This window comes from Coregonus clupeaformis, unplaced genomic scaffold (assembly GCF_020615455.1).
Source record: "Coregonus clupeaformis isolate EN_2021a unplaced genomic scaffold, ASM2061545v1 scaf0286, whole genome shotgun sequence".
Classification (NCBI taxonomy): domain Eukaryota; kingdom Metazoa; phylum Chordata; class Actinopteri; order Salmoniformes; family Salmonidae; genus Coregonus; species Coregonus clupeaformis.
This window is the reverse complement of record NW_025533741.1, coordinates 341,486-365,914: the sequence shown is the minus strand read 5'-3', so window position 1 is coordinate 365,914 and position 24,429 is coordinate 341,486. Positions and strand designations below refer to the sequence as shown.

Genomic DNA, 24,429 nt, shown 5'->3' with positions numbered 1-24,429 from the left:
CCGGACAACTTTCTCATGGCTTCTGGAGGGAAATACTGTTGGAATGCTCAACCGGTGTCGCTCATTCAGCCGACAGAAACTTTCAACCGGTTTTCCCCATTATGTAGCGAGTCGGAGTCTGAGTCTTCTCTTGTCTCTACTCCTCCCGTTACGGGGTCTGAGACGCCGAAGGCTCCCACCATTAGCTCTGACAAATTGAAAACCCTAGTCATTGGCGACTCCATTACCCGCAGTATTAGACTTAAAACGAATCACCCAGCGATCATACACTGTTAACCAGGGGGCAGGGCTACCGACGTTAAGGCTAATCTAAAGATGGTGCTGGCTAAAGCTAAAACTGGCGAGTGTAGAGATATTGTTATCCACGTCGGCACCAACGATGTTAGGATGAAACAGTCAGAGGTCACCAAGTGCAACATAGCTTCAGCGTGTAAATCAGCTAGAAAGATGTGTCGGCATCGAGTAATTGTCTCTGGCCCCCTCCCAGTTAGGGGGAGTGACGAGCTCTACAGCAGAGTCTCAGCACTCAATCGCTGGTTGAAAACTGTTTTCTGCCCCTCCCAAAAGATAGAATTTGTAGATAATTGGCCCTCTTTCTGGGACTCACCCACAAACAGGACCAAGCCTGACCTGCTGAGGAGTGACGGACTCCATCCTAGCTGGAGGGGTGCTCTCATCTTATCTACCAACATAGATAGGGCTCTAACTCCTCTAGCCCCACAGTGAAATAGGGTGCAGGCCAGGCAGCAGGCTGTTAGCCAACCTGCCAGCTTAGTGGAGTCTGCCAATAGCACAGTCAGTGTAGTCAGCTCAGCCATACCCATTGAGACTGTGTCTGTGCCTCGACCTAGGTTGGGCAAAACTAAACATGGCGGTGTTCGCCTTAGCAATCTTATTAGGATAAAGACCTCCTCCATTCCTGCCATTATTGAAAGAGATCGTGATACCTCACATCTCAAAATAGGGTTACTTAATGTTAGATCCCTCACTTCAAAGGCAGTCATAGTCAATGAACTAATCACTGATCATAATCTTGATGTGATTGGCCTGACTGAAACATGGCTTAAGCCTGATGAATTTGCTGTGTTAAATGAGGCCTCACCTCCTGGTTACACTAGTGACCATATTCCCCGTGCATCCCGCAAAGGCGGAGGTGTTGCTAACATTTACGATAGCAAATTTCAATTTACAAAAAAAAAATGGCGTTTTCGTCTTTTGAGCTTCTAGTCATGAAATCTATGCAGCCTACTCAATCACTTTTTATAGCTACTGTTTACAGGCCTCCTGGGCCATATACAGCGTTCCTCTCTGAGTTTCCTGAATTCCTATCAGACCTTGTAGTCATAGCAGATCATATTCTAATTTTTTGGTGATTTTAATATTCACATGGAGAAGTCCACAGACCCACTCCAAAAGTCTTTCGGAGCCATCATCGACTCAGTGGGTTTTGTCCAACATGTCTCTGGACCTACTCACTGCCACAGTCATACTCTGGACCTAGTTTTGTCCCATGGAATAAATGTTGTAGATCTTAATGTTTTTCCACAAAATCCTGGACTATCGGACCACCATTTTATTACGTTTGCAATCGCAACAAATAATCTGCTCAGATCCCAACCAAGGAGCATCAAAAGTCGTGCTATAAATTCTCAGACAACACAAAAATTCCTTGATGCCCTTCCAGACTCCTTCTGCCTACCCAAGGACGTCAGAGGACAAAAATCAGTTAACCACTTAACTGAGGAACTCAATTTAACCTTGCGCAATACCCTAGATGCAGTTGCACCCCTAAAAACGAAAAACATTTGTCATAAGAAACTAGCTCCCTGGTATACAGAAAATACCCGAGCTTTGAAGCAAGCTTCCAGGAAATTGGAACGAAATGGCGCCACACCAAACTGGAAGTCTTCCGACTAGCTTGGAAAGACAGTACCGTGCAGTACCGAAGAGCCCTCACTGCTGCTCGATCATCCTACTTTTCCAACTTAATCGAGGAAAATAAGAACAATCCAACATTTCTTTTTGATACTGTTGCAAAGCTAACTAAAAAGCAGCATTCCCCAAGAGAGGATGGCTTTCACTTCAGCAGTAATAAATTCATGAACTTCTTTGAGGAAAAGATCATGACCATTAGAAAGCAAATTACGGACTCCTCTTTGAATCTGCGTATTCCTCCAGGGCTTAGCTGTCCTGGATCTGCACAGCTCTGCGAGGGCCTGGGATCGGGAGAGACACTTAAGTGTTTAGTACTATATCTCTTGACACAATGATGAAAATAATCATGGCCTCTAAACCTTCAAGCTGCATACTGGATCCTATTCCTACTAAACTGCTGAAGGAGCTGCTTCCTGTGCTTGGCCCTCCTATGTTGAACATAATAAACAGCTCTCTATCCACCGGATGTGTACCAAACTCACTAAAAGTGGCAGTGATAAAGCCTCTCTTGAAAAAGCCAAACCTTGACCCGGAAAATATAAAAAAACTATCGGCCCTATATCGAATCTTCCATTCCTCTCAAAAATTTTAGAAAAAGCTGTTGCGCAGCAACTCACTGCCTTTCTGAAGACAAACAATGTATACGAAATGCTTCAGTCTGGTTTTAGACCCCCATCATAGCACTGAGACTGCACTTGTGAAGGTGGTAAATGACCTTTTAATGGCGTCAGACCGAGGCTCTGCATCTGTCCTCGTGCTACTAGACCTTAGTGCTGCCTTTGACACCATCGATCACCACATTCTTTTGGAGAGACTGGAAACCCAAATTGGTCTACACGGACAAGTTCTGGCCTGGTTTAGATCTTACCTGTCGGAAAGATATCAGTTTGTCTCTGTGAATGGTCTGTCCTCCGACAAATCAACTGTACATTTCGGTGTTCCTCAAGGTTCCGTTTTAGGACCACTATTGTTTTCACTATATATTTTACCTCTTGGGGATGTTATTCGAAAACATAATGTTAACTTTCACTGCTATGCGGATGACACACAGCTGTACATTTCAATGAAACATGGTGAAGCCCCAAAATTGCCCTCGCTAGAAGCCTGTGTTTCAGACATAAGGAAGTGGATGGCTGAAAACTTTCTACTTTTAAACTCGGACAAAACAGAGATGCTTGTTCTAGGTCCCAAGAAACAAAGATCTTCTGTTAAATCTGACAATTCATCTTGATGGTTGTAAAGTCGTCTCAAATAAAACTGTGAAGGACCTCGGCGTTACTCTTGACCCTGATCTCTCTTTTGACGAACATATCAAGACTGTTTCCAAGGACAGCTTTTTTCCATCTACGTAACATTGCAAAAATCAGAAATTTTCTGTCCAAAAATGATGCAGAAAAATTAATCCATGCATTTGTTACTTCTAGGTTAGACTACTGCAATGCTCTACTTTCCGGCTACCCGGATAAAGCACTAAATAAACTTCAGTTAGTGCTAAATACGGCTGCTAGAATCCTGACTAGAACCAAGAAATTTGATCATATTACTCCAGTGCTAGCTTCCCTACACTGGCTTCCTGTTAAGGCAAGGGCTGATTTCAAGGTTTTACTGTTAACCTATAAAGCGTTACATGGGCTTGCTCCTACCTATCTTTCCGAGTTGGTCCTGCCGTACATACCAATACGTACGCTACGGTCACAAGGCATGAGGCCTCCTAATTGTCCCTAGAATTTCTAAGCAAACAGCGGGAGGCAGGGCTTTCTCCTATAGATCTCCATTTTTATGGAACAGTCTGCCTACCCATGTGAGAGATGCAGACTCGGTCTCAACCTTTAAGTCTTTACTGAAGACTTATCTCTTCAGTAGGTCATATGATTGAGTGTAGTCTGGCCCAGGAGTGTGAAGGTGAACGGAAAGGCTCTGGAGCAACGAACAGCCCTTGCTGTCTCTGCCGGGCCGGTTCCCCCTCTCTCCACTGGGGTTCTCTGCCTCTAACCCTGTTACAGGGGCTGAGTCACTGGCTTGCTGGTGCTCTTTCATGCCGTCCCTAGGAGGGGTGCGTCACTTGAGTGGGTTGAGTTACTGACGTGATCTTCCTGTCTGGGTTGGCGCCCCCCCTTGGTTTGTGCTGTGGTGGAGACCTCTGTGGGCTATACTCGGCCTTGTCTCAGGATTGTAAGTTGGTGGTTGAGGATATCCCTCTAGTGGTGCGGGGGCTGTGCTTTGGCAGAGTGGGTGGGGTTATATCCTTCCTGTTTGGCCCTGTCCGGGGTTTCTTCGGATGGGGCCACAGTGTCTCCGGACCGCTCCTGTCTCAGCCTCCAGTATTTATGCTGCAGTAGTTTATGTGTCGGGGGCTGGGGTTAGTTGGTTATACCTGGAGTACTTCTCCTGTCTTATCCAGTGTCCTGTGTGAATTTAAGTATGCTCTCTCTAATTCTCTCGTTCTCTCTTCTCTCTGAGAACCTGAGCCCTAGGACCATACGTCAGGACTACCGGGCATGCTGACACCTTGCTGTCCCCAGTCCGCCTGGCCTTGCTGCTATTCCAGTTTCAACTGTTCTGCCTGCGGTTACGAAACCCCTACCTGTCCCAGACCTGCTGTTTTCAACTCTTAATGATCGGCTATGAAAAGCCAACTGAGAGACCTGAGCCCTAGGACCATACGTCGGGACTACCGGCCGTGGTGACTCCTTGCTGTCCCCAGTCCGCCTGGCCTTGCTGCTATTCCAGTTTCAACTGTTCTGCCTGCGGTTATGGAACCCCTACCTGTCCCAGACCTGCTGTTTTCAACTCTTAATGATCGGCTATGAAAAGCCAACTGAGATTTATTCCTGATTATTATTTGACCATGCTTGTCACTTATGAACATTTTTGAACATCTTGGTATGGTTCTGTTATAATCTCCACCCGGCACAGCCAGAAGAGGACTGGCCACCCCTCATAGCCTGGTTCCTCTCTAGGTTTCTTCCTAGGTTTTGGCCTTTCTAGGGAGTTTTTCCTAGCCACCGTGCTTCTACACCTGCATTACTAGCTGTTTGGGGTTTTAGGCTGGGTTTCTGTACAGCACTTCGAGATATTAGCTGATGTACGAAGGGCTATATAAAATAAAATTGATTGATTGATTGTATAAACCACACCACAGTGAATGGAGGTCAGTATAAACCACACCACAGTGAATGGAGGTCAGTATAAACCACACCACAGTGAATGGAGGTCAGTATAAACCACACCACAGTGAATGGAGGTCAGTATAAACCACACCACAGTGAATGGAGGTCAGTATAAACCACACCACAGTGAATGGAGGTCAGTATAAACCACACCACAGTGAATGGAGGTCAGTATAAACCACACCACAGTGAATAGAGGTCGGTATAAACCACACCACAGTGAATGGAGGTCAGCATAAACCACACCACAGTGAATGGAGGTCGGTATAAACCACACCACAGTGAATGGAGGTCAGTATAAACCACACCACAGTGAATGGAGGTCAGTATAAACCACACCACAGTGAATGGAGGTCGGTATAAACCACACCACAGTGAATGGAGGTCAGTATAAACCACACCACAGTGAATGGAGGTCAGTATAAACCACACCACAGTGAATGGAGGTCGGTATAAACCACACCACAGTGAATGGAGGTCAGTATAAACCACACCAGTGAATGGAGGTCAGTATAAACCACACCACAGTGAATGGAGGTCGGTATAAACCACACCACAGTGAATGGAGGTCGGTATAAACCACACCACAGTGAATGGAGGTCAGTATAAACCACACCACAGTGAATGGAGGTCAGTATAAACCACACCACAGTGAATGGAGGTCGGTATAAACCACACCACAGTGAATGGAGGTCGGTATAAACCACACCACAGTGAATGGAGGTCGGTATAAACCACACCACAGTGAATGGAGGTCAGTATAAACCACACCACAGTGAATGGAGGTCAGTATAAACCACACCACAGTGAATGGAGGTCAGTATAAACCACACCACAGTGAATGGAGGTCAGCATAAACCACACCACAGTGAATGGAGGTCAGTATAAACCACACCACAGTGAATGGAGGTCAGTATAAACCACACCACAGTGAATGGAGGTCAGTATAAACCACACCACAGTGAATGGAGGTCAGTATAAACCACACCACAGTGAATGGAGGTCAGTATAAACCACACCACAGTGAATGGAGGTCAGTATAAACCACACCACAGTGAATGTTGTCAACAACTCTGCTACCGAGACATATTGTCAACAATTACTATGATGATCATCTATTCTCTATCAAATTTATGTGAAATGAACATTATCCAATTTTCAAACTAGCCTAGTTTTTGTTGAAGGCATATTAAGTGATATTTCTAGAGGCATGTGTTTTTAGCGAGAGCGAACACATTTTAGCATGTGAATAAGACTCCTAACTCATTACTCCAAATGCTAACTAACTATACGTTTTGCCCATTGGTAACTACCGATAACTATACGTTATTACGTTAACCGCGGTCGTATGACGTCCACAGCCCGGTCCAGTCTGATCTGAAAAACCCATTGGTTCCCAGTGGTTCTATGATGATGCTGCTGATTTCTTACCCAATAGGAGGAGTGGATGGTCTGTCCATCTGTCCATCCAGGACCACCTTGTCCTGCTCCAGCTCTGTGATGATCTTGCTTATCCTGCTGATCATCCTGTTGACCCGCTTAGAGAGCCTCTGAGAGGCCTTACTCTCCTGCACTGCCCTCTCCTGGCCGGTCTTAGATAACTCCTTCTTTATCTCCTCCAGGTCCTGGACAGAAACAGTAGTGATGACATCACACCCCCCCCGTCAGTAGTGATGACATCACACACCCCCCGTCAGTAGTGATGACATCACACCCCCCCGTCAGTAGTGATGACATCACACCCCCCGTCAGTAGTGATGACATCACACACACCCCCGTCAGTAGTGATGACATCACACCCCCCCCCCCAGTCCCCCTGTCGTCAGTAGTGATGACATCACCCCCCCGTCAGTAGTGATGACATCACACCCCTTACCTCGCTGTACTCCTGCACGTCATCCTTTAGGTCCTCCAGCTCCTCCTTCTCTAGAGTGAGTAACTTCTTCTGTTCCTTCAGCTTGGTACATGCATCACTCAACATGTCTATTTCCTCCTTAGTGATCTCCTCTCCCTGTAGGGGACAATATATACTAGATTAATATACAGCTGGGTAGAGGACAATATATACTAGATTAATATACAGCTGGGTACAGGACAATATATACTAGATTAATATACAGCTGTGTGACGCCTCAAGCACTGAGATGCAGTGCCTTAGACCGCTTCTCCACTCGGTCTGTAGTGACGCCTCAAGCACTGAGATGTAGTGCCTTAAACTGCTGCGCCACTCGGGAGCCTGAGGGATCTTACAGACAATTGTATGTGTCGGGTACAGAAATGAGGTAGTCATTCAAAATTCATGTTCAACACTATTATTGCACAGACCCCCTGGTTCGATTCCAGGCTGTATCACAAAAAAGCAGACATTGAATATCCCTTTGAGCATGGTGAAGTTATTAATAACACTTTGGATGGTGTATCAATACACCCAGTCACTACAAAGATACAGGTGTCCTTCCTAACTCAGTTGACGGAGAGGAAGGAAACCTCTAAGGAATTTCACCATGAGGCCAATGGTGACTTTAAAACAGTTACAGAGTTGAATGGCTGTGATAGGAGAAAACTGAGGATGGATCAACAACATTGTAGTTACTCCACAATACTAACCTAGTAGAGTGAGAAGAAGGAAGCCTGTACAGAATTTAAATATTCCAAATCAAGCATCCTGTTTGCAACAAGGCACTAAAGTAATGCTGCAAAAAATTTAGCAAAGCAATTCACTTTTTGTCCTGAATTCAAAGTGTTATGTTTAGGGTAAATCCAATACAACACATTACTGAATCCCACTCTCCATATTTTCAAGCATAGTGGTGACTGCATCATGTTAAAGAATAAATGGGATGGAGCTAAGCACAGGCAAAATCCTAGAGGAAAACCTGGTTCAGTCTGCTTTCCACCAGACACTGGGAGATGAATTCAGCTTTCAGCAGGACAATAACCTAAAACACAAGGCCAAATCTATACTGGAGTTGGTTACCAAGACGACAGTGAATGTTCCTGAGTGACAGGTTTGACTTAAATCTAGCAATGATCAACAACCAAATTTGTCAGATTTTGAAGAATTTTGAAAAGAATAATGGGCAAATGTTGCACAGTCCAGGTGTGGAAATCTCTTAGAGACTTAGAGACCTCGCCTTCTGGATGATAGCGGGGTGAACAGGCCGTGGCTCAGGTGATTGATGTCCTTGATGATCTTTTTGGCCTTCCTGTGACGTCGGGTGCTGTAGGTGTCCTGGAGGGCAGGCAGTGTGCCCCCTGTGATGCCTTGACCATTTCAGTTTGTCAGTGATGTGTACGCCAAGGAACTTGAAGCTTTCCACCTTCTCCACTGCGGTCCCGTCGATGTGGATAGGGGGGTGCACCCTCTGCTGTTTCCTGAAGTCCACGATCATCTCCTTTGTTTTGTTGATGTTGAGTGAGAGGTTATTTTCCTGGCACCACACTCCCAGAGCCCTCACCTCCTCCCTGTAGGCGGTCTCGTCATTGTTGGTCATCAAGCCTCCTACTGTTGTGTCGTCTGCAAACTTGATTATTGAGTTGGAGGCGTGCGTGGACACGCAGTCATGGCTCTGTCGCAGCCGGCCGCGACCGGGAGACTCATGGGCGGCGCACAATTGGCCCAGCGTCGTCCAGGGTAGGGGAGGGAATGGCCGGCAGGGATGTAGCTCAGTTGATAGAGCATGGCGTTTGCAACGCCAGGGTTGTGGGTTCGATTCCCACGGGGGGCCAGTATAAAAAAATATGTATTCACTAACTGTAAGTCGCTCTGGATAAGAGCGTCTGCTAAATGACTAAAAAATGTAGGGTAGTACAGGAGGGGGCTGAGCATGCACCCTTGTGGGGCCCCAGTGTTGAGGATCGGCGAAGTGGAGATGTTGTTTCCAACCTTCACCACCTGGGGGGGGGGGCCCGTCAGGAAGTCCAGGACCCAGTTGCACAGGGCGGGGTTCAGACCCAGGTCCCGAGCTTAATGATGAGCTTGGAGGGTACTATGGTGTTGAAGGCTGAGCTGTAGTCAATGAACAGCATGATCACCATGGAGAGTGGATGAGCAACAGGTATGCAACATAGTAAACAATGCAAAGTTTGGGTATGGAACAGACAGTCAGTCAATATTGGAAACATTGGGAATGGAACAGACAGTCAGTCAATATTGGAAACATTGGGTATGGAACAGACAGTCAGTCAATATTGGAAACATTGGGTATGGAACAGACAGTCAGTCAATATTGGAAACATTGGGTATGGAACAGACAGTCAGTCAATATTGGAAACATTGGGTATGGAACAGACAGTCAGTCAATATTGGAAACATTGGGTATGGAACAGACAGTCAGTCAATATTGGAAACATTGGGTATGGAACAGACAGTCAGACAATATTGGAAACATTGGGTATGGAACAGACAGTCAGACAATATTGGAAACATTGGGTATGGAACAGACAGTCAGTCAATATTGGAAACATTGGGTATGGAACAGACAGTCAGTCAATATTGGAAACATTGGGTATGGAACAGACAGTCAGTCAATATTGGAAACATTGGGTATGGAACAGACAGTCAGTCAATATTGGAAACATTGGGTATGGAACAGACAGTCAGTCAATATTGGAAACATTGGGTATGGAACAGACAGTCAGTCAATATTGGAAACATTGGGTATGGAACAGACAGTCAGTCAATATTGGAAACATTGGGTATGGAACAGACAGTCAGACAATATTGGAAACATTGGGTATGGAACAGACAGTCAGTCAATATTGGAAACATTGGGTATGGAACAGACAGTCAGTCAATATTGGAAACATTGGGTATGGAACAGACAGTCAGTCAATATTGGAAACATTGGGTATGGAACAGACAGTCAGTCAATATTGGAAACATTGGGTATGGAACAGACAGTCAGACAATATTGGAAACATTGGGTATGGAACAGACAGTCAGTCAATATTGGAAACATTGGGTATGGAACAGACAGTCAGTCAATATTGGAAACATTGGGTATGGAACAGACAGTCAGTCAATATTGGAAACATTGGGTATGGAACAGACAGTCAGTCAATATTGGAAACATTGGGTATGGAACAGACAGTCAGTCAATATTGGAAACATTGGGTATGGAACAGACAGTCAGTCAATATTGGAAACATTGGGTATGGAACAGACAGTCAGTCAATATTGGAAACATTGGGTATGGAACAGACAGTCAGTCAATATTGGAAACATTGGGTATGGAACAGACAGTCAGTCAATATTGGAAACATTGGGTATGGAACAGACAGTCAGTCAATATTGGAAACATTGGGTATGGAACAGACAGTCAGTCAATATTGGAAACATTGGGTATGGAACAGACAGTCAGTCAATATTGGAAACATTGGGTATGGAACAGACAGTCAGTCAATATTGGAAACATTGGGTATGGAACAGACAGTCAGTCAATATTGGAAACATTGGGTATGGAACAGACAGTCAGTCAATATTGGAAACATTGGGTATGGAACAGACAGTCAGACAATATTGGAAACATTGGGAATGGAACAGACAGATGAGTCCACAGACCTTACCAATGATCAGATAATGTAGCTCAGATAATGTATGATGATCACATTATCTGACTATCTGCAAACAATCTATAAGATTTGTACACTGAACAAAAATATAAACGCAACATGCAACAATTTCAAAGGTGTTACTGAGTTACAGTCATATAAGGAAATCAGTCGAATGAAATAAATTCATTAGGCCCAAATCTATGGATTTCACATGATTGGGAATACAGATCTGCATCTGTTGGTCACAGATACCTTTAAAAAAGGTAGGGGCGTGGATCAGAAAACCTGTCAGTATCTGGTGTGACCACCATTTGCCTCATGCAGCGTGACACCTCTCCTTCGCATAGAGTTGGTCAGGCTGTTGATTGTGGCCTGTGGAATGTTGTCCCACTCCTCTTCAGTGGCTGTGCGAAGTTGCTGGATATTGGTGAGTACTGGAACACGCTGTCGTACACGTCGATCCAGAGCATCCCAAGTGTGACGTCAGGTGAGTATGCAGGCCATGGAAGAACTGGGACATTTTCAGCTTCCAGGAATTGTGTACAGATCCTTGCGACATGGGGCCGTGCATTATCATGCTGAAACATGAGGTGATGGCAGCAGATGAATGGCACGACTATGGACCTCAGAATCTCAAAACAGTATCCTTGTGCGTTCAAATTGCCATCAATAAAATGCAAATTGTGTTCGTTGTCTGTAGTTTATGCCGGCCCATTAAATTTTCTGGCAACAGCTCTGGTGGACATTCCTGCAGTCAGCATGCCAACTTCACACTCCCTCACGTGAGACATCTGTGGCATTGTGTTGTGTGACAAAACCGTACATTTTAGAGTGGCCTTTTATTGTCCCCAGCACAAGGTGCACCTGTGTAATGATCATGCTGTTTAATCCACACCTGTCAGGTGGATGGATTATCTTGGCAAAGGAGAAATGCTCACTAACAGGGAACAGGAGAGAAATAAGCTTTTTGTGCATATAGAACATTTCTGGGATCTTTAATTTCAGCTCATGAAACATGGGACCAACACTTTACATGTTGAGTTTACTTGATGCCCTCTGGGACAGAGATGTGTGTTACCTTGATGCCCTCTAGGACAGAGATGTGTGTTACCTTGATGCCCTCTGGGACAGAGATGTGTGTTACCTTGATGCCCTCTGGGACAGAGATGTGTGTTACCTTGATGCCCTCTGGGACAGAGATGTGTGTTACCTTGATGCCCTCTGGGACAGAGATGTGTGTTACCTTGATGCCCTCTGGGACAGAGATGTGTGTTACCTTGATGCCCTCTGGGACAGAGATGTGTGTTACCTTGATGCCCTCTGGGACAGAGATGTGTGTTACCTTGATGCCCTCTGGGACAGAGATGTGTGTTACCTTGATGCCCTCTGGGACAGAGATGTGTGTTACCTTGATGCCCTCTGGGACAGAGATGTGTGCTACCTTGATGCCCTCTGGGACAGAGATGTGTGTTACCTTGATGCCCTCTGGGACAGAGATGTGTGTTACCTTGATGCCCTCTGGGACAGAGATGTGTGTTACCTTGATGCCCTCTGGGACAGAGATGTGTGTTACCTTGATGCCCTCTGGGACAGAGATGTGTGTTACCTTGATGCCCTCTGGGACAGAGATGTGTGTTACCTTGATGCCCTCTGGGACAGAGATGTGTGTTACCTTGATGCCCTCTGGGACAGAGATGTGTGTTACCTTGATGCCCTCTGGGACAGAGATGTGTGTTACCTTGATGCCCTCTAGGACAGAGATGTGTGTTACCTTGATGCCCTCTGGGACAGAGATGTGTGTTACCTTGATGCCCTCTGGGACAGAGATGTGTGTTACCTTGATGCCCTCTGGGACAGAGATGTGTGTTACCTTGATGCCCTCTGGGACAGAGATGTGTGTTACCTTGATGCCCTCTGGGACAGAGATGTGTGTTACCTTGATGCCCTCTGGGACAGAGATGTGTGTTACCTTGATGCCCTCTGGGACAGAGATGTGTGTTACCTTGATGCCCTCTGGGACAGAGATGTGTGTTACCTTGATGCCCTCTGGGACAGAGATGTGTGTTACCTTGATGCCCTCTGGGACAGAGATGTGTGTTACCTTGATGCCCTCTAGGACTGAAGCTGTGTCTTGTAGTGTCTCTGAGTATTGAGCCATGTCCCCACCCGTGAGGGATTGTTCTGTCCGCTCTGCTGCATCCGCCAGCCTCTCCATCGCTCTATCCCTGTTATCCTGACGTATCGCTGCCTCCTCCTGCAGCGTGGCTTCCAGCTTGGTCTTGTTGTCAACCTGGGACAGCTCCATCTCAGCCACTTTAACCTGGGCCTCCTTAGCCTGGAGGGACGTACATCATGTTATACAGGATAACCCCTGACCTCTAACCTTTACCCTTCACCTGGGCCTCCTTAGCCTGGAGAGACCATGATACACCACCAAGTCATACCCTAACCCTGAGCTCTAACCCTAACCCTGAGCTCTAACCCTAACCCTGAGCTCTAACCCTGAGCTCTAACCCTAACCCTAACCCTGAGCTCTAACCCTAACCCTGAGCTCTAACCCTAACCCTGAGCTCTAACCCTAACCCTGAGCTCTAACCCTAACCCTGAGCTCTAACCCTGAGCTCTAACCCTAACCCTAACCCTGAGCTCTAACCCTAACCCTGAGCTCTAACCCTAACCCTGAGCTCTAACCCTAACCCTGAGCTCTAACCCTAACCCTAACCCTAACCCTGAGCTCTAACCCTAACCCTGAGCTCTAACCCTAACCCTGAGCTCTAACCCTAACCCTGGGCCTCCTTGGCCTGGAGACAGAGCGAGAGAACATATGTGAAGAAAACTAATGATGCTCCGGGTGACAACAGAAGGCTGTGTGGGCAACATTAAAACGTTTTTTTTTTTCTCTCTCTAGAAATGAAAAGCGCTACACGTTTTGATCCCATGTTAGGATATCTGTGAGTATAACAACCCTATAAAATAATCGTTGTACCACTATTTTCACAGGTGGAAGTATAAATCATACGTACCACTATGTCAGGCAGATTCTGCAGGGTGGTCTTGAGCTGGTCTGCAGGGGAGAGAGTATCAGGGAGGAACATGGCCCTGGAGAGGAGGAGGAGGGAGGTGGGGATGTGCTGGTTCAGGTGCAGCTCCAACCACTGGAGAAGAACAACAAATACTTTACTACTTACCAACTCAATACAACACACTTACCAAGAGATCATCTCACCACATTAGTAAAGATGTCTCTTAAAACAGTTTTTAGGACCGAGGTTGAGTAAGTTTACTGTCTCTCCTCCATTAGGACACTGATATGTTCACAGATATATAATAATGTAATTTATTACCTGCTGGAGCTGTTCTCTCAGTCTCTCCTCTGTGACTCCCAGAGCTCTCATCCCTCGGACTCGACAGGCTGCCTGGAGCTCATTCACACTCAGAGAGTCCACCCCCTCTTCCGCTATCAACTGTAGTGGTGACAGACAGACAACAGTATTCAGTCATATTTAGTCAACACTGGTACAGATGATTTCTGTTCTTCATTCAGCCTCCATCACCAAACTAAGGGTCAGGGTGTGTCCGTCAGCACAGATGGCTCGTAGCTAGAAGTCAGGGGTCAGACGTTACTGACCTTGTCGTAAGTCAGGGGTTAGAGGTCAGGGGGTAGAGGTCAGGGGTTAGAGGTCAGGGGGTAGAGGTCAGGGGGTAGAGGTCAGGGGGTAGAGGTCAGGGGGTAGAGGTCAGGGGGTAGAGGTCAGGGGTAGAAGTCAGGGGTTAGAGACCTTGTCGTAAGTCAGGGGGTAGAGGTCAGGGGGTAGAGGTCAGGGGGTAGAGGTCAGGGGGTAGAGGTCAGGGGGTAGAGGTCAGGGGGTAGAGGTCAGGGGGTAGAGGTCAGGGGGTAGAGGTCAGGGGGTAGAGGTCAGGGGTTAGAGGTCAGGGGGTAGAGGTCAGGGGGTAGAGGTCAGGGGGTAGAGGTCAGGGGGTAGAGGTCAGGGGTTACAGACCTTGTCGTAAGTCAGGGGGTAGAGGTCAGGGGTTAGAGGTCAGGGGTTAGAGGTCAGGGGTTAGAGGTCAGGGGTTAGAGGTCAGGGGTTGGGAGGTCAGGGGTTAGAGGTCAGGGGTTAGAGGTCAGGGGGTAGAGGTCAGGGGGTAGAGGTCAGGGGGTAGAGGTCAGGGGTTAGAGGTCAGGGGTTAGAGGTCAGGGGTTAGAGGTCAGGGGTTAGAGGTCAGGGGTTAGAGGTTAGGGGTTAGAGGTCAGGGGGTAGAGGTCAGGGGGTAGAGGTCAGGGGGTAGAGACCTTGTCGTAAGTCAGGGGGTAGAGGTCAGGGGGTAGAGGTCAGGGGTTAGAGGTCAGGGGGTAGAGGTCAGGGGGTAGAGGCCAGGGGGTAGAGGTCAGGGGTAGAGGTCAGGGGGTAGAGGTCAGGGGGTAGAGACCTTGTCGTAAATCAGGGGGTAGAGGTCAGGGGTTACAGACCTTGTCGTCAGCACGGATGGCTCGTAGCTTCATGATGAGTTGGAAGCGAAGGAAGTTGTTGGTTCCTATAGACTGCAGCTCTAACAGACGACACAGAGCAACCAGCTGAGGACGAGTCAGGTTGTCCAGAGTCAACTCATCCTCAAACAGCTTAGAGAACCTGATTATCTGCTCATTACTGGGACGCTCCCCAGAATCACGGATCTACAGGGGGAGAGACAGAGACACAGGGGGACGAGGCAGAGATGGTTAGGGAGAAATAGGGGGACAGGGAAAGAGACACGGGGGACAGGGAAAGAGACCCGGGGGGGGCAGAGACATAGGGGGCAGAGACAGGGACGGGGCCAGAGACAGGGGGACAGACACAGGGGTACAGATACAGGGGGACAGGGAAAGAGACAGGGGGACAGGAACAGACACATGGGACAGGGACAGAGACCCAGGGGGACAGAGACCCAGGGGGACAGAGACCCAGGGGGACAGAGAGACAGATACAGGGGGACAGAGACACGGGCAGAGACATAGGGGGACAGGGGGACAGAGACCCAGGGGGACAGAGACCCAGAGACCCAGGGGAACAGAGACCCAGGGGAACAGGGGAACAGAGACCCAGGGGAACAGAGACCCAGGGGAACAGAGACCCAGGGGAACAGAGACCCAGGGGAACAGAGACCCAGGGGAACAGGGGAACAGAGACCCAGGGGAACAGAGACCCAGGGGGACAGAGACCCAGGGGGACAGAGACCCAGGGGGACAGAGACACGGACAGAGACCCAGGGGGACAGAGACCCAGGGGGACAGAGACCCAGGGGGACAGAGACCCAGGGGGACAGAGAGACAGATACAGGGGGACAGAGACACGGGCAGAGACATAGGGGGACAGGGGGACAGAGACCCAGGGGGACAGAGACCCAGGGGGACAGAGACCCAGAGACCCAGGGGAACAGAGACACAGAGACCCAGGGGAACAGAGACCCAGGGGGACAGAGACCCAGGGGAACAGGGGAACAGAGACCCAGGGGAACAGAGACCCAGGGGGACAGAGACCCAGGGGGCCAGAGACCCAGGGGGCCAGAGACCCAGGGGGACAGAGAGACAGATACAGGGGGACAGAGACACGGGCAGAGACATAGGGGGACAGAGACACAGAGACACAGGGGGACAGAGACCCAGGGGGACAGAGACCCAGGGGGACAGAGACCCAGGGGGACAGAGAGACAGATACAGGGGGACAGAGACACGGGCAGAGACATAGGGGGACAGGGGGACAGAGACCCAGGGGGACAGGGGGACAGAGACCCTCGGGGACAGAGACCCAGGGGGACAGAGACCCAGGGGGACAGAGAGACAGATACAGGGGGACAGAGACACGGGCAGAGACATAGGGGGACAGGGGGACAGAGACCCAGGGGGACAGAGACCCAGGGGGACAGAGACACAGAGACCCAGGGGAACAGAGACACAGAGACCCAGGGGAACAGAGACCCAGGCGAACAGAGACCCAGGGGAACAGAGACCCAGGGGGACAGAGACCCAGAGACCCAGGGGAACAGAGACCCAGGGGGACAGAGACCCAGGGGAACAGAGACCCAGGGGAACAGAGACCCAGGGGGACAGAGACCCAGGGGGACAGAGACCCAGGGGGACAGAGACCCAGGGGAACAGAGACCCAGGGGAACAGAGACCCAGGGGAACAGAGACCCAGAGGAACAGAGATTTTATGGAGACAGGGACAGAGACACAGGGGTCAGAGACACGGGGACAGAGACAGGGGGACAAGGGCAGAGACAGAGGAACACAGGAGTTTTGACTGTAGCGATAGATGGATGGTACCTTCTGGAAGAAGGTAGAGAACTCCTCAGTGACGTTTCCCTTGGCAGCCTTGTTCCTCAGAGCAATCTCCTCCACAGTGTCCTGGAGGAATTTAGCCATCTCCAGCTTCACACGCAGCTCCGTCTTCAGCCTCTCCTCCTGACACACACACACACACACTAGATTAGGTAGGGCTAAGGTCAGGGGCAGGGCTAGATTAAAGGGGAGATCAGAGGTGCGGCTGGGATTATAGGGGAAGTAAGGGGTCTAAGGAAGGCTGTGGCTGGGATTATAGGTGGGATGGGATTACAGGGAAACTTCTCCGCTATAAACTATTTTGAGTGTTTTTCCAGTCTCCCTACATCATTATGAGTGATGAGATGTGTTTCAGACCATAATTATGCACCATAGCGGTATTTTAGAATTTTTGCGGCAGGAGATTTCAACCAATGATGTCATAGGGCTCCCGAGTGACGCAGCGGTCTAAGGCGCTGCATCTCTGTGCTTGAGGCGTCACTACAGACCCCCTGGTTCGATTCCAGGCTGTATGACAACCGGCCGTGATTGGGAGTCCCATAGGGCGGCGCACAATTGGCCCAGCGTCGTCCGGATTTGGCCGGTGTAGGCCGTCATTGTAAATAAGAATTTGTTCTTAACTGACTTGCCTAGTTAAATAAAGTGTGACGTCACGAGAGGCTACACAGCTTTCAGCGGGATTGCTCAAGTAGTGCAAGGAGACAAGGTTCAAACAAAACAAGGATTTTATTATAGGTCTTGGGAAATTAACGAAAATATAACAAAATTCTGTTCTCTTGTGGCTCTTTAAGGGTTAACAGTTCAGGGATGTCTCTTCCACATCCAAAATCATAATTCTCACTCGCTCAGATAACTTTTCCCCAGCCTTACTGTAGTCCACGTTGCAGCTAGTGGCCAACCCAGCAAAAAGTCCTTCCAAATGTCTCTCCCGTATTTCCACAGGTGCATATATCCAAAGGTGAGTATTTCCCAAAGGTAAGTATCTCCAAATCCTTATATTCCTCATGGAAGTGGACGTGCAGCACTCTTGTCCTCCAGAGAGCCCAGGTTGGAGACTGTGTCTCTTCACTTCCCCAACCTTCAGCTCATCAGCTCCTCATTTGTTTCAGCTGCGTGGGAAGATTGGCCATAGAGGGGTGGAGTTCCCGACCATACCAGCAGATGGAGCCATAGCTGTCTGGGTTTGCAGCCACCTCAGGGGGATGTAACGTCCCTCCAGGACACAGCCTCTCGTGACATCACACATCCCCCTCCCTCGGGACCGACGTCCTCGTCGGGTAAAGGCAGCGAAGAAGGCATCACGCCGGGAGAGGGCGTCCGCATTGCCAGACTGCTCTCTCTTCAACTCCTCCAACTCTAGGACCAGGGACTCAGCCTCCTGTTGTCTCTCCTTGAGTTTCTTACTGAACGCATCAGCCTTGGTTTTAGCAGAGTTTAGCTTCTGTTGAGCAGCTTTCAGTTCCTTCTCTCTCTCTGCCTCCGCATTCTTCATCTTGTTCTCCAACACCTTGTACTTCTCCTCTGCCTTCTTCTGGACCTCCTTACTACTGCGCAGGGTCTCCTCACACTCCTCGATGGTCCTGCGCAGCCTCTCCAGCTCCTCCTGTTGCTTAGGGAAGGAGCTCTGTTGGAGTTTAGCCTGGAGGATATCTAACTCTTCTGTCTTCATGTCTAACTGTTGCTTTAACAAACGATACCTCTCAGCGGTCCCCTTCAGACCAGACAGTTCTTTGTCCAGATTCTGTAGCTCCGTCTCTGTGTCGGTCTGGGCACCTGCCATCCCTATCAGAGCCCGGGCGGGAGTGAGTAACTCGGAGGATTGCACCGGAGCCTTCCCAGGATGAGTCTTGCCTCTCCGTTTCCGAGGTACTCGGGTTATCCTCTCCTGAGACTCTCTCCAGAGTGGGTAAAAGGCTGGGCAGTCTAGTCCAATTAGGACAGGGAGGGAATCAACCACCCCCGCCGTCGTGTGTATGGTTCCCCGTGTGCTGGTCATTGTAAGTTCAGTAATGGGGTATTCTCTGGTGTCCCCATGGACACAGGAAACTGGGAGGACTTTCCCCGGGGTCAGACACGTTGGGCCCACCAAATCCTTACGCACCAGGGTGGCCCGGCTACCAGAATCCAGTAAGGCCTCCACATCATGGTGATTCACAGTTACCGGGCAGGTGGGGGGTCGATCTGGGCCGCCATCTACGACTCCCAAGAGCGAGGCAAAACGGTGTGTGGGTGCTGAGCTGGAGGACTCCGCAGTGGGCATAGGTTCATCGGCTGGTTTCCCACACTGCCAGGAGATATGTCCCATCTCCCCACACCGGTAACACTGTCGAGTTTCCCCCTCCTGGTGTACTCTTCTTGGACCCGCCTGGTTTCTGGCTCCCCCTGGAGCCGGGATAAGTCCTGACGTGGCTGGGTTCGAGACCTTGGGGTCCTTTGGACGGGTTCTTCCCATTTGTGGTGGGGCCGCCCTCCTGGGGTCTTTTCGGGAAGCATTCAGCATCTCCGCTGTGGCCTGGTACTTTTCCACAGCTTCCACGGTCAGATCAGCCGTGGTCAAGGCCTGTTGACTGATGAACCGTTTTTGCCTCATAAGGCAGGGCGCGTAGGTAACGATCCACCACAACGGCCTCCACCACCGCCGCTGCTGGATTCCTCTGCGGATCCAGCCATTTCCTTGCGATTCGGACAAGTTCATGCATCTGCGCCCGAGGAGGTTGGTCTGGTTGGAAGGTCCAGCTGTGAAAGCGCTGGGCCTTACCAAACTTTGTGAGTCCATATCTGCTGAGGATCTCAGACTTCAGGGCATCATAGTCAGTAACCTGGTCAGGGCCCAGGTCCCGGACAGCATTCAGCGATTCCCCGGTTAGAAAGGGGGCTAACAGACCAACCCACTGTTGCTTGGGCCAGGCTTCCCTAGTGGCCGTGGCCTCAAATGCATGCAGGTATGCCTCAATGTCATCGGTAGCTCCCATCTTAGATATAAAGTCACTTGCCTTTATTGGGCGGGTATTTTGGACCACCCTCTGTCTCTGCAACTGCAATTCCTCTGCCTTCAGAAGGTTGGCTTTCTTTTGCTCCTCCAAGAGAGCCACGTTTGCTTGCATCTGGGCTTGCTGGCCAGCAACAAGGGCTTTCAATATGTCCTCCATTTCAGTCGGCGGGGAGCCTACGGCCAACTTGGAAAACTGGGTGATCAAACCTTCGGTATCCTCCTCTGACATGCACTATTAACGCTTGAGCGTGCCCGTGTTCTCCACCATCTGTGACGTCACGAGAGGCTACACAGCTTTCAGCGGGATTGCTCAAGTAGTGCAAGGAGACAAGGTTCAAACAAAACAAGGATTTTATTATAGGTCTTGGGAAATTAACGAAAATATAACAAAATTCTGTTCTCTTGTGGCTCTTTAAGGGTTAACAGTTCAGGGATGTCTCTTCCACATCCAAAATCATAATTCTCACTCGCTCAGATAACTTTTCCCCAGCCTTACTGTAGTCCACGTTGCAGCTAGTGGCCAACCCAGCAAAAAGTCCTTCCAAATGTCTCTCCCGTATTTCCACAGGTGCATATATCCAAAGGTGAGTATTTCCCAAAGGTAAGTATCTCCAAATCCTTATATTCCTCATGGAAGTGGACGTGCAGCACTCTTGTCCTCCAGAGAGCCCAGGTTGGAGACTGTGTCTCTTCACTTCCCCAACCTTCAGCTCATCAGCTCCTCATTTGTTTCAGCTGCGTGGGAAGATTGGCCATAGAGGGGTGGAGTTCCCGACCATACCAGCAGATGGAGCCATAGCTGTCTGGGTTTGCAGCCACCTCAGGGGGATGTAACGTCCCTCCAGGACACAGCCTCTCGTGACATCACAAAAGGTTAAATAAAAAATGTGTTTGATTGAGATGCTGTCTGATCTAAAAATTAATGGAGTCATGTTTCGTAGCAATTATTGTGGCCTTTGTGTTTGGCCGATTGCACGATCACTCTAGCAAGCGAGTAGATATGGTTATCCTTGTTCAATACAGGACGTTGTTCCGATCTGCCAGGACATTGCAGGATATATTTTCCCCTGTAAAGACTACAGCCTGATGGGAGCCCTACTTCCGTCTCAAAACAGGGTTGATAATACAGTGAGGGAAAAAAGTATTTGATCCCCTGCTGATTTTGTACGTTTTCCCACTGACAAAGACATGATCAGTCTATAATTTTAATGGTAGGTTTCTTTGAACATTGAGAGACAGAATAACAACAACAAAATCCAGAAAAATGCATGTCAAAAATGTTATAAATTGATTTGCATTTTAATGAGGGAAATAAGTATTTGACCCCTCTGCAAAACATGACTTAGTACTTGGTGGCAAAACCCTTGTTGGCAATCACAGAGGTCAGACGTTTCTTGTAGTTGGCCACCAGGTTTGCACACATCTCAGGAGGGATTTTGTTCCACTCCTCTTTGCAGATCTTCTCCAAGTCATTAAGGTTTCGAGGCTGACGTTTGGCAACTCGAACCTTCAGCTCCCTCCACAGATTGTCTATGGGATTAAGGTCTGGAGACTGGCTAGGCCACTCCAGGACCTTAATGTGCTTCTTCTTGAGCCACTCCTTTGTTGCCTTGGCCGTGTGTTTTGGGTCATTGTCATGCTGGAATACCCATCCACGACCCATTTCAATGCCCTGGCTGAGGGAAGGAGGTTCTCACCCAAGATTTGACGGTACATGGCCCCGTCCATCGTCCCTTTGATGCGGTGAAGTTGTCCTGTCCCCTTAGCAGAAAAACACCCCCAAAGCATAATGTTACCACCTCCATGTTTGACGGAGGGGATGGTGTTCTTGGGGTCATAGGCAGCATTCCTCCTCCTCCAAACACGGCGAGTTGAGTTGATGCCAAAGAGCTCGATTTTGGTCTCATCTGACCACAACACTTTCACCCAGTTCTCCTCTGAATCATTCAGATGTTCATTGGCAAACTTCAGACGGCCCTGTATATGTGCTTTCTTGAGCAGGGGGACCTTGCGGGCGTTGCAGGATTTCAGTCCTTCACGGCGTAGTGTGTTTTCTTGGTGACTATGGTCCTAGCTGCCTTGAGATCATTGACAAGATCCTCCCGTGTAGTTCTGGGCTGATTCCTCACCGTTCTCATGATCATTGCAACTCCACGAGGTGAGATCTTGCATGGAGCCCCAGGCCGAGGGAGATTGACAGTTATTTTGGGTTTCTTCCATTTGCGAATAATCGCATTAACTGTTGTCACCTTCTCACCAAGCTGCTTGGCGATGGTCTTGTAGCCCATTCCAGCCTTGTGTAGGTCTACAATCTTGTCCCTGACATCCTTGGAGAGCTCTTTGGTCTTGGCCATGGTGGAGAGTTTGGAATCTGATTGATTGATTGCTTCTGTGGACAGGTGTCTTTTATACAGGTAACAAGCTGAGATTAGGAGCACTCCCTTTAAGAGTGTGCTCCTAATCTCAGCTCGTTACCTGTATAAAAGACACCTGGGAGCCAGGAATCTTTCTGATTGATAGGGGATCAAATACTAATTTCCCTCATTAAAATGCAAATCAATTTATAACATTTTTGACATGCGTTTTTCTGGATTTTTTTGTTGTTATTCTGTCTCTCACTGTTCAAATAAACCTACCATTAAAATTATAGACTGATCATTTCTTTGTCAGTGGGCAAACGTACAAAATCAGCAGGGGATCAACTACTTTTTTAATCCAGGTTCACAGGGAGCTATGTTACCATGCACTGTCTATCTGAGATGGCTAGCGAAATAATTACAATGGCTGCTTCTGGTGATTCCTCTTTCCAAAAAGAGCTGGACGACGTAACAGGTTGTGATGGTCTTTTACATACTAACATAGGAACATACGCCCTATTCATTTGAGCCGGAATACACTGAAGAGGAGTTGAGACAGCGAGATCAAGAATTGCGAGACCAGAGCAAGCAGCGATGGGGACAGACTAACGGTCAGACTATGTGGGAGCTGTCCAGCCATGCTGACAGAAGAATGTCTGTGCTGCAACGAATTAGAGAGGGTCACTGCAGACCCCATGGAACGTGTGTGTAACAGACCATCGAAGTTTCAACACATATATGGATTCTGGAAGGTTCTTCAGAACATCCAAGATCAACTTGCGGCAGCAGCCTAGACCCGCTGGACCAGGAGGGCAAATGACAAACGAGGAAGTTATTTTTGCTGTCGGTAGCAACATAGCTAAGCTCTCTTTTCACACGAAGCAGTGTTGTTCAGTACAGTATATAATTTTGTGATCGATTCGGCCATAATGGGGCTTGCTAGTACCACTACAAGCCAAGCTAGCTAGCTATGTTTGCTATACCCAAAATGTACTGTAGCCTAATGTTATAGCTAGCTAGCATCAGTGCATCTCATTATGAGCAAAATTGGATGAATGTTTTAATGATTATGGCAGAGAGTAAAGAAATGGCTTGATAACTCATTTCAGGTTAATGATACCTGTGTGTTGGAGCTAGCTAGCTGGCCTCAGTGCATCTCATTATTATGTGTGTTGGAGCTAGCTAGCTAGCCTCAGTGCAGCTCATTATTATGTGTGTTGGAGCTAGCTAGCTAGCCTCAGTGCAGCTCATTATTATGTGTGTTGGAGCTAGCTAGCTAGCCTCAGTGCAGCTCATTATTATGTGTGTTGGAGCTAGCTAGCTGGCCTCAGTGCAGCTCATTATTATGTGTGTTGGAGCTAGCTAGCGTAGGTTTGTGAGATATTCATGCTGCTACAGTAGGTACACAGTAATGATTGCCCATGAATGTCTAATAACGTTTTCGTCTTTCTCACAGACCCTCGAGGTGGCTTACAGATTTCGTTTTGAGTTTGTTCTACTTGGGGAGAAGCTAGGCCACGCCTCCTGCTTGTGTTGTTGGGGCCATTCAAGCAATTTGTTGGTCTGTGGTGAGCAATGAGGAGCAACCAGACGCTGCACCGGACACATTTAAGAAATTACTTAATCCAGTTAGTAATAATTATGCACCCACTACGACAATGACATGGTGCAGCCCCCACCAGGCTTGATGTGATTTATTAGGATCCTCATTAGCCGACGCCAATGGAGACAGCTAGTCTTACTGGGGTCTGACACATAACAAAAAAATACATTACAGACAAAATACTTTACAATTTACATTTAAAAACATGAACATGTAGTATGTGTGTGCATCTATCAGTTAAACATACATGTCAGTACATACACACAAGTAGAAAAATGAAAATATGAAGAGTGGTACTCAGTGATGTGCTGGATTTGCCCCAAACATAAAGCTTTGTACTCCGTACATAAAGTTAATTTCTTTGCCACATTTTTGCAGTTTTACTTTAGTGCCTTATTGCAAAAAGGATACGTTTTGGAATATTTAAATTATGTACAGGCTTCCTTCTTTCACTCTGTCAATTAGGTTAGTATTGTGGAGTAACTACAATGTTGTTG

General features: G+C 48.3%; 1 protein-coding gene across 3 annotated transcripts in view; it reads right to left on the bottom strand.

Annotated features, from left to right (window-relative positions):
• The window catches only part of letm1 (leucine zipper-EF-hand containing transmembrane protein 1), a 66,872-nt gene that overhangs the window by 6,433 nt on the left and 36,010 nt on the right, over positions 1-24,429 (bottom strand). For all 3 annotated transcript variants that reach the window (XM_041869159.2, XM_041869161.2, XM_041869160.2), the window contains exons 5-11: positions 16,966-17,103; positions 15,133-15,336; positions 14,006-14,125; positions 13,685-13,816; positions 12,763-12,996; positions 6,982-7,116; positions 6,537-6,730 (exon numbers count right to left, since the gene is read on the bottom strand). In XM_041869159.2, the coding sequence (XP_041725093.1) occupies positions 6,537-6,730; positions 6,982-7,116; positions 12,763-12,996; positions 13,685-13,816; positions 14,006-14,125; positions 15,133-15,336; positions 16,966-17,103 (1,157 nt within the window). The remainder of the gene's footprint in view (positions 1-6,536; positions 6,731-6,981; positions 7,117-12,762; positions 12,997-13,684; positions 13,817-14,005; positions 14,126-15,132; positions 15,337-16,965; positions 17,104-24,429) is intronic.